The 10,104-nt window shown below is 32.9% G+C and overlaps 1 protein-coding gene across 2 annotated transcripts in view; it reads left to right on the top strand.

Moving 5' to 3' along the window:
* Positions 1 to 9,789, top strand: part of LOC137632965 (phosphatidylinositol transfer protein beta isoform-like) — a 46,058-nt gene extending 36,269 nt beyond the window's left edge. Inside the window, exons 5-9 of one of the 2 annotated variants that reach the window (XM_068365099.1) lie at positions 1,378 to 1,455; positions 3,556 to 3,723; positions 4,000 to 4,121; positions 5,383 to 5,473; positions 7,404 to 9,789. In XM_068365099.1, coding sequence (XP_068221200.1) covers positions 1,378 to 1,455; positions 3,556 to 3,723; positions 4,000 to 4,121; positions 5,383 to 5,473; positions 7,404 to 7,445 — 501 coding nt within the window. In that variant the 3' untranslated portion in view covers positions 7,446 to 9,789. Of the gene's footprint in view, positions 1 to 1,377; positions 1,456 to 2,510; positions 2,589 to 3,555; positions 3,724 to 3,999; positions 4,122 to 5,382; positions 5,474 to 7,403 lie in introns of both variants that reach the window. The other variant, XM_068365098.1, reaches the window with a different exon arrangement.
* Positions 9,790 to 10,104: the final 315 nt, after the last annotated feature.

Genomic DNA, 10,104 nt, shown 5'->3' on the forward strand with positions numbered 1-10,104 from the left:
TGGCTACCAAGCGCCGCACTGACCTCTCGTTTATGACGGTGTTCTTAACAATTTCCTTCGTTTGAAGACCTAACTTATGACAAGTTATCACTCTTAACAATATCATCGTGACTTGTACGAGGTTTAGACATCACTGGGGGGGGTTTGTTACACAAAAATGCCACGCAAATTCACAAAAGGACGATTGCAACTCGGCCCTTTAAACGGAACACGACCTCACTTCACGGCTTCAGGAAATACACTGGCTACTTTCCACCCACGCAGATGAGTAGGTGATAACTTGGACAAAAAGATGCCAATTAGTCAATAAGTCTCAGTCGATTTTTTACCCGATGATCGTGATGACTCCGAAAGAAGCGGAACGAAGTGTCCGGCTGACTGGCCGGACACAGCGATCCGCACTGACTGTATATATATTATACAGTATATATAATATATATATATATATAATATATATATTATAATATATATCATATATTTTATATATAATATATATTATATATATATGTAAATATATAAATTATATATATATATATATATATATATTTATATATATATATATATATATATTATATATATTATAAATATATTTATAAATTATATAATTTATATATAATTTATATATATATATATATATATATGTATGTATGTATGTATGTATGTATGATATTTTATGATAGTTATAATAAATTTCAGTATTTTACATTTTATAAGTTTGATATTTTTTTAGAGCAATTTTTCTTATATTTGATCCTGATTTAACTTTTACAATAGTTTAGATGATATGATTACAGATTTACTCTACATAGTTTTTGATTTATGGTGTGCTATAGTAGGTTACAAAACAAAGAAAATCATATGTTTGAATTGGAATTATGTGCAGGATTTTGCTTCACACTAAACTATTTTGATTCTATATTGTTACAAGTCAGTTGGCTTAATGATCTCAATGATTTTTTTTCTAAATCCTCCAAAGTTTATATATCTTTATTCCAATTCTTTTACGGTATTTTTGGTTCATAAGAGTTTAGTGAGAATTGGATATTTTGGTAGTATTTTTTTTACGTAATTTTTGTATTTGGCTTTTTATTAGCCATTCTTAAATGCTAAAGTGGACATTTTTATTTGTGATGATTAAGTGGTAATGTTTCATATTAACAACAATTCTTTCATATTAATGGGTGCTCTTATTGAAATAATCAATTACATATCAGTTTACATTTTTGAGGGTTGCTTTATACATTACAGGTTACGGAAAGTCCAAACATTGTTCTCGGTTACAATAATCAGTGGTGGCATAGAACTTTATTGTGCATTGTTTTTAGACATTTTTAAACTTTAGTTAAACACATTTTAATACTGTTAGTTGCCTTTCAGAATCCAGGTTACATGAAAGAAGCCTTTTACATCACAATAGAGACTCTCCATGCTCCTGATGATGGAGAACGAGAGAATGTGAGTGGTTGGTTGATGGGCAGAGTATAACAGCTCATGACCTTTGAATACTACCACCAACCTTGCTGCTAGCTACTTGGTCTTGACTCCTCTCCTTTTGCATGGGAAAGGGAATGTTGTGAAGGCACTCATTCTAATTTACTTTCTTTTACACATTTGTGGTAGGACTTAACACATTTGCACTTTTTTTGTACAGAATTTCATCATATGCAGTACTCTTCAATAAGCATACCGTTCACTGAATGTGTTCACAACTTCTCCTCTTCCCTAGAGATACTGTATTGTTCTGGTCTTCACAAAAGTTTACAAATTGTTACTCTATACTCTTAATCTGCTGTTTCATGGTGGCCAATGCACTAAGAACAAATTCAACTCCACAGTATCTGCACCATCTTAAGAGTGATGAGCTACTAAAATCTTTTCTAACTTAGTTCCCTCTAAGAGCCAAGTTGTTAACCAAAGTCAAACATTGCTGTTTAGGCATAGTCGTTGGCTTTTAGAATGTGTCGTCACTTTGTCAGAACACACTTCTCTGCTGTGTATGTGATCTGTGGAGTAGTGACACTACCTTTGGCTGAAGCAGTTTTTATTCTTTTGCTAATGAGAAGCTCCAAAGACATTATTCATTATGCTTACATTACTCATTACTCTTTCTATTTATTGTATCTGAGATACTGTTATGCCTCCCTTTTGTTTTACTAAAGTTTAAAGACCCATTTTAGCAGCCTACCCCATATATGCCGCTGTAGTGTTGAAATGAAAATCTGACAAGTAGGAGGAGAGCGTTACAGTATCTCGGAATTAGAGCTAGAATAATACGAGCTTGTCCCACCGTTCCGTCTGTCTAGCCATCATTCCTAGTTCTAAGCGCAAAATTTGGATGCTTGTTAATGTTGAATTCTAACCTTGGACCGCACCTTGGAGTTCATACAGCTGCTGTATTTGTACTGTATTTGTCTGGCTGCATTGCCAAGTACTGTAATGTCACTTGTCTGTAATATTACGCTCATTCTCATCATTGTATTTTCCATTTCCCCTAATTTGCATGATGACAGAATCCTGGCTATATGAAGAAAAACTTTTTCATAAGCATTGAAACTCTACACGCGGGTGACATGGGAACCATGGAGAATGTGAGTCACCTCAATCATTAGCTTGCATGAATTTCAATTTATCTGAATCTCGTGTTGGAGCTCTCTCTCTCTCTCTCTCTCTCTCTCTCTCCCCTTTTTAAACAATTTTATTTCTAGGTTGAGCTCTCTCTCTCTCATTTTTAAACAATTTTATTACTAGGTTGAGCGCACTCTCTCTCTCTCTCTCTCTCTCTCTCTCTCTCTCATTTTAAACAATTTTATTACTAGGTTGAGCTCTCTCTCTCTCTCTCTCTCTCTCTCTCTCTCTCTCATTTTTAAACAATTTTATTACTAGGTTGAGCGCTCTCTCTCTCTCTCTCTCTCTCTCTCTCTCTCATTTTTAAACAATTTTATTACTAGGTTGAGCTCTCTCTCTCTCTCTCTCTCTCTCTCTCTCTCTCTCTCATTTTTAAACAATTTTATTACTAGGTTGAGCGCTCTCTCTCTCTCTCTCTCTCTCTCTCTCTCTCTCTCTCTCTCATTTTTTAAACAATTTTAATATGTTGTATAAATATAACATATTTCTAGGCTTACATTCAAGATTATTAAGATGTCTTGAAATAAGCATTTAGATATATTTTTTAACTGGAGAATAATACCTTCTTGTTAGATGCTGTAAAATTTAGTTCATTATGAAATATTTATCAATTCTAATATGTACGTTAAGTTTAGTGTTTTGATAATATTAATCTTAGAAGGCTATTAATGGTCCCATTTCACTGCATTGTAACATTTATTAGCTGCAGTTTCATTTGAATAGTATTTATAAATACCAAAAGTCTTTTTCATTGGATATTTAGATTCACATAGAAATGTATAGCTCTTGCACATAGATCTTTTCATTAACTAATTGTCAAAGGCACTAAGGGACAGATGTCAGCAGCATCTCTTTGCCTAGAAGTAAATGTAGTTTGTTTTGCAAAATTCCTGTATCGTTTGTAATCCATCTCAACGTTAATAATTTCAGGCACACGAGCTCACGGGTGACAGATTAAAGTTGCGAGAGATTGTTCCTATTGACATTGCTAATGACCCTGTCAAGCCAGCTGATTATAAACCCACCGAAGATCCTAATAAGTTTAAATCGGAAAAAACTGGCCGAGGTCCTCTCCAAGGCCCTCAGTGGTGGAAAAAGGTCAGTCGATAAAATGGAACTAAAAACCATTCAAGTATATAATCATTCTTGTACTATTTGTAGGGCGACTGTGTCCATAGTTACTTTTTAAACTAGTTTTTCAAAATTTATTGACAAATTATATTTATAAAAGAAATACTGTGTTTATAAATTGCTAGAACACGTAAAGAAAAGAATCATATTAGCCATAAGAAATACTTTACTTTCCTTGCTGAAGGAATACTAGTTGGTCAAGGAGTTAATTTGTAATTGTAAACTACTATTTTCATCTTTCAGTGTGATCCAGTGATGACTTGCTATAAACTTGTGACATGTGAATTTAAATGGTTTGGACTGCAAAGCCGCATAGAAAAATTCATCCAGGATGTGGAGCGGAGACTATTCACTAATTTCCATAGGTAAATTAATTTATAAGACCTCATTGCGTATTCTAGTTATTTGTATAATTGAAATTCAAATGGCCTTTTCAACTCGGTAATACTTTAGGGGGGAAAGCTATTGTGTAGTTACCAATTAGAACAGTTTTGGGGAAATTGTAAAAAATGTAAACTAAGTAATTTATTTGTAAATTTTCATTGTCTTTGTAAAAGGACTCAAAGATTGATAGCTCCACTGAATGTTACAGAAGTCATCTGGTCATTTATAGTTTGTTTATAGTTATTGGTTGAGTATTTACTAAAAGAGGGAAAAAAAGTACATTATAGCTGGCAGCATTACAGTCCATTAAGTGGATGTGGAGCATTGAACTTTTACGGAGACCAAAATTAAGAATGTTACATATATACAATTTGGGAAAGGTTCAGTAGATTGATCTACTGATACCTGTATGATATTTAATCTTGATAGTATTCTGTGGTTTGCTAATTTCATATAATGAATAACATCTCAGCTTATACTTTATGAAGTATGTTCAGTATATCATTACAGAAATTAAGTACTTTTTGTATTGGTATTTAAAATGGTTTGTCTGTGGAGTAAAGCATAAGGCTGATCAGTGAGGCTACCAGATTATTTTACATAAGTTTACTAAATACTATTTGTAATGCAATGTACTCTGTAAGCAGTACAGTACAGTCCCAAATTATGCGTGTTCGAATTATGCGATTCCCCATTTATGCGGTCTGCTATTTTTCAAAAATAAATTAAATGTATTTCGGAAGCTGTTCAAAGTCTGCAAGTCAAGCACTACAAAATGTATCAAATCTATTGTGTTTTTAAGTATATTGGTTGCCCTGCATACGGTGCTTGATAAATGTTACAAAACGATATTTACCTTACATCTTATTAATATAATTTCATAATGAATAGCCTATTTAAGGGTAAAATACCGCATCAATAATGAAATCAACACTAACTATGCGAGTCCAGCTGACAAAATGTAAACAGAACTGTGGTTACGTTCTCTGTAATCCTTATCTGTCTCTAACCTTTCAATAATTTTAATGGTAGTGTTAATAATGATGGTACTGTATTTTCCTCTCAGGTGATGGATACTAAAAAAGTTTTCTCTAATGGTAGTAAATGAAATTTGATGAAACTAAAACTTGGCTATTTGTAATAAATAATTTACAGTATTATTTTTTAGACCAATAACTTGAATCTATAAAATACATAAAAGATTATGGTAAAACCATTTGACTAAATTCACTTTACCTACAGGCAAGTATTTTGTTGGATGGATCGTTGGCATGGCATGACAATGGAGGACATTCGAAGGCTGGAAGACAAAACTAAAGAGGAGCTAGATCAGGTAAAATGCTAGAATTATATTTTTTTTATATAAGCAATATATGTCTTTATTGATCTTATGACAGAACAGTAAGCTTAGGATTATTATTATTATTATAATTGTAGTTTAATCAGACAGCAAATTTTAATGTCTAGGTTATTTTTTTCGATTGAGGTTGGAAAACTATTGCTTAACAGTTGAAGGGGAAAGAGAAAGAATAATATATAGATTAATAAGAGATAGAGCAGTGCATCTGGTAGTTGAAGGTTGTTACAAAGACTGGGCTTTTTTCCCTCTACGGGAAATATCAAAAGGACAAAAAATAGACATATCTCAAAAGGTCGCCAAGTAAAATAATCCAAAATTTCTTGATTCACATGTCATTGAAAATGTAAAAGGAGAGACGATATGCTTACTACTGTGACGAGAAACATTAGGGATTTTGACGAAGGAAAAATCTATTTCTGGGCGAGGAACCTGTGTCACCCAGTGAAATGCTCCTTAAAGCACCATTTAAAAGGTATAAATACTGCTAAATATACCAGAGAAAAAAAAAAAGTTGCATGGAATGCCAGGAATATACCCAGCTCGCTCACCCGTAAAGGGTGTCGGTATTAAAACTGGGGCGAGTGATATCACTACCAGAGGTCCCTTTCCAATTAGACTTCTTTTGAGGAGTTAAAGAAGGAAAAAAAATACTTTCCCTACTTTTTGTTGTAAACTTGTTCTTGAAACACTGAAGTATATGAATACTGGGAAAGTATTGAAATAAGGAATGTTATAAAAACTTGCTTATACCAGAAAAGCATCAACAACAACAGCAACAAATTTCAATAAGATGTCATAGTTATAATAATCTAATGTTCATATTGCTTCTACTTAAGCTGTGTCGACGTTTACCTCAAAATAGAAATTTTCCTTTCTCTCCCCTTGCAAAATGCCTTGTCTGGCAACCACCTCCCTATATGGCTGTTGCTGGTAACTAACCAGTCAATGATAAAGTCTACTTTTCAATTCTTGAAGGCAAAAACCCATTCATTAGTTTCTTGAAATTACTGATCAATGGGGAGAAGGGTCCCACGTATATGAAGATCAGGCGAGTATAAAAAGAATAGATTTTATCATTAAAATTCTGTTTATATTTATGAAACTTCTTTGATGTTCATATTGCTGATTCCCACACTTTGATGGGAAAGTGAAGGAAAGAAAATGAGAGTATTAATCAAAATTAATAAATTTATCAACCACTGGAGATTACAGTAGTTTAAAAGATAACCAATCTTAACCTCAAGTGAGCTCATAATCACTTTAAGAGTTTCCCTGATTGGATTCCAAATTTTTACCGACTATTTACGTTTTAAAACTAACTGAGCAAGGGATGGTTGGAGGCCAGACACATTTGACGGACCAAGTTTACCCAAGAACATACTCACTAAACTGTTAGCAGTCTTCTCCCAGTCAGATAGAATAGGAAAATACCCTATCAAGAGAAGTTGAAAAAGAATTTCATAGAGCTACCAGGTCTGCTAGTCATATCGACATTTCAACATAAAGCCTTCTATAGTTGAATACTAATAGCCGTGGGATAAAGAGGAGATTTTTGGAAATTGGTGCATAAAAGGAGAAGGGTATTGAATTATTTTTTTTTTCAATACTGCCAACTGTTTTATGTGCAAGGTACACCACACCAAATGCAATACCTCTATACAGGATACTACTGTCTATGAACAGTCAGGTTAGGAAGTTCCAATATCATCTTTATTTATATTTAGATTTCTGGAGAGTATTCTGTGACACCACACAGATCTGTTAGTAGAGTATAGTTGTTTAATTTTTAATTCATGCTGTAAACTGGAAAATTTTTTAAATTACTACTACTTATAAGCTCATGGCTTTTTAGGCTTGATCCACTGGAGTGTTCACTCATTTTCAATAATTCTTCAACTTTCAGCAAAGACAGATTGGCGATGTACGAGGTATGCGAGGGGAGTAAGTGCTACCTTGCAGCGAAGTACAGTATTCTCTTTACCATTCCGGACTGCTCAAGTATTGAGATTCTAATGGACTACCCCAGTGGTTATTGGAGAACTTCAAAATTGAAGCCATGTGATTCATAAACTGTTTGGATACCTTTGGAAATTGAGCAATGCAAATGTGTTGTAAATACAATTGTCAGTGGCTATGTGATAATGTTGTAAGTTCATGTCATGAAAAATATTGACTTTATCATCATTAGTGTGGAAGATCTGTGTACTCTGTCCATTTTGTTTTCAGCCATGATAAAGGTTCTGTAGGCTGGGTATCACTGCATGCTTGACATGTTTCGATTTCTGTAGTGAAGATGAATCAAGTTTATGTAGATCCAGAGGATAAAGAGTAAAACAAAGACTTCCAGAATACAATCAGAAAAAAATATGATCATGATGCCTTCCTTATTCATGGGCTTTTGAGATGTAGATTTATTTTTATGATTAGAGTAAAAAATAGTAGTAGTCTCACTCAGCTTCTGTCTTAAATCAATGGTGTTCATCTCTTAATCATTGTAATGTATAATGAAAACCTCGTGTATTCTCTTATCTGTTGTTTGAAAGTAAATGGATTTGCAAAATTCCTTTAGAAATAGATAGCTACTGTAGTTCCCTGCATCCTTACTTCAGTGTGCCACAAGTTGTTGAGTTGTTTTAGGAGTAAATATATGACCAAATGATGTATGAGATTATCACAAAGCCACAGGGATTTTCTAATTGCATAATGTAAATAAAATACACTCCTAAAATTGTATTGCAAATTCATGCATAGGAACAGTTTGAAGACCTAAATATTTTCCATAATCTTATAAGATATTGAAAATTGAAAGAAAATACAATGCAGTAGTCCAAATCTTTTGAGTGCTCTCTTCAGTACAGCAAATAATTGTTTTTGATGTACTGTGTAGTATATGCAAAATTGAGTTACTTTTATTTGAAGAGAGGTGTGGATCCATATTATTGCATGTAATGATAGGCTTCTTTGGACCAAATACAGTAGAATTTAAAACAGCATTGCCTGAACTTGTATTTAGGGCCATAGTTCAAATTTAAAGACATTTGATTAGATGCTGAAATATAGGTAAAGAAATTAGAACTATTATATGCACATTACAAACCTTTGAAGGTCATCTTGATGATAGTACAGTATTCTTAGTAGTATTGTAAGCCATTGAAGCCTGCAAGATGCAGTTAATTATCGGAAAATGTGTATCAGTCAAACGTTGCCATAAGTCATCTCGTATTAGTGTATTTATAGCCTAGATATGACAATAAGGAGTGAATGCTAGTCCTACTGAATTATAATTTTTTTTTTTTTTTAGTCTGAACTATTTATGAAAACTGAAGATGCTAAAAGCATCATCCTCATGAAATAAACTATTTATGATGTTTGGATGTTAATCCAAATACATACTGCCATGATTCTAAATATTGTAATGACCAATTATCATGTGTGATTGATAAATAATTAAGTTGTAAGTAAAAGCCTTTTCAAGTCTAACTTGGCTTGCAAGGAACGGAGACATGAAATAATGACATAGGTCAGTACTAAGTACAATGTTAAAATAAGGAAAATGCTTAATGCAATGGCTAGTACAATCTGTCAAGTGAATTTAGACATTCCATTCCATCCTCTCCTGACCAATGCAATTGTATTCAAAGTTGACGATTATTGACAGTTATTAAGAATCAAATTGGAAGGTTACGTAGTAATTTTAAATATTGCCATTGCTTGTTTGCTGAAGTTTTTCTTGTTAAACTGATTTTAAGGTGGTTGTTTACTTACTAAGAATGTGGTATATGCAGTTGTGCTGTTTGTGTAATGTGATAATTTGAGGTCTGGTGTATATCTTAAGATAGTCATCGGCAGTTAGGTATTCTGTGGTGCATTAAACCATCAGCTGTTCTATTACTTTTAGCTTTTTATTGTTAACGTTTTGTCTGAGAATTACTCTGTGTGGTGCGGAGAATTTGCTTGATCAATTCTCCTGTAATTGCAAGAGACTGAAAATTGCGTTGTGAACAAGTCATGTGATGCAAAGACGCGTTACGTCATGATTTAAGGTTAGTCAATAGTAGATTTATCATGATAGAGAAGATACTCAGGGCACACAAAATGAATGCTCTGCCAGTTGTGTGATTTTCCATAATTTTAAGACGCCATAGCAGCTTGTTTAGAAAATTCTGGCAGTTCTGTAAACTTAATTTGTTTTATGTAATTTAATTAAAAGGTTATAGCAGTTTAATTTATAATGTTGGCTATATTTTGTTGAATAACTGTTTGATATTTATTACATCATTGATAATTTATTTTGGTTATTTTCTGTTATTTCCTTTTAACACTTTTCTTTTAAGATAATAAAAACCCTATTTTTTATGATGCCAATTGTGTTTACACAGCTTTTAAAAACTTTAACTGCACAACATGCATGTTAAGAGCCAATTGAATTGCAATAACTGTAATATCTGTGAGAAAACCAAGTATAATTGATTGATGCCCCTGGAGTTGTTGTTCTATCCTTAAAGAACCAGGAAAAAATGGTTGAAAATGTACCTTTTTTTCATCTAATTTACTACTTTGTACTAAATTTTATTGTTGACAGCAATGATGATCTGTCATGAATA

This window comes from Palaemon carinicauda, chromosome 42 (assembly GCF_036898095.1).
Source record: "Palaemon carinicauda isolate YSFRI2023 chromosome 42, ASM3689809v2, whole genome shotgun sequence".
NCBI classification, from domain to species: domain Eukaryota; kingdom Metazoa; phylum Arthropoda; class Malacostraca; order Decapoda; family Palaemonidae; genus Palaemon; species Palaemon carinicauda.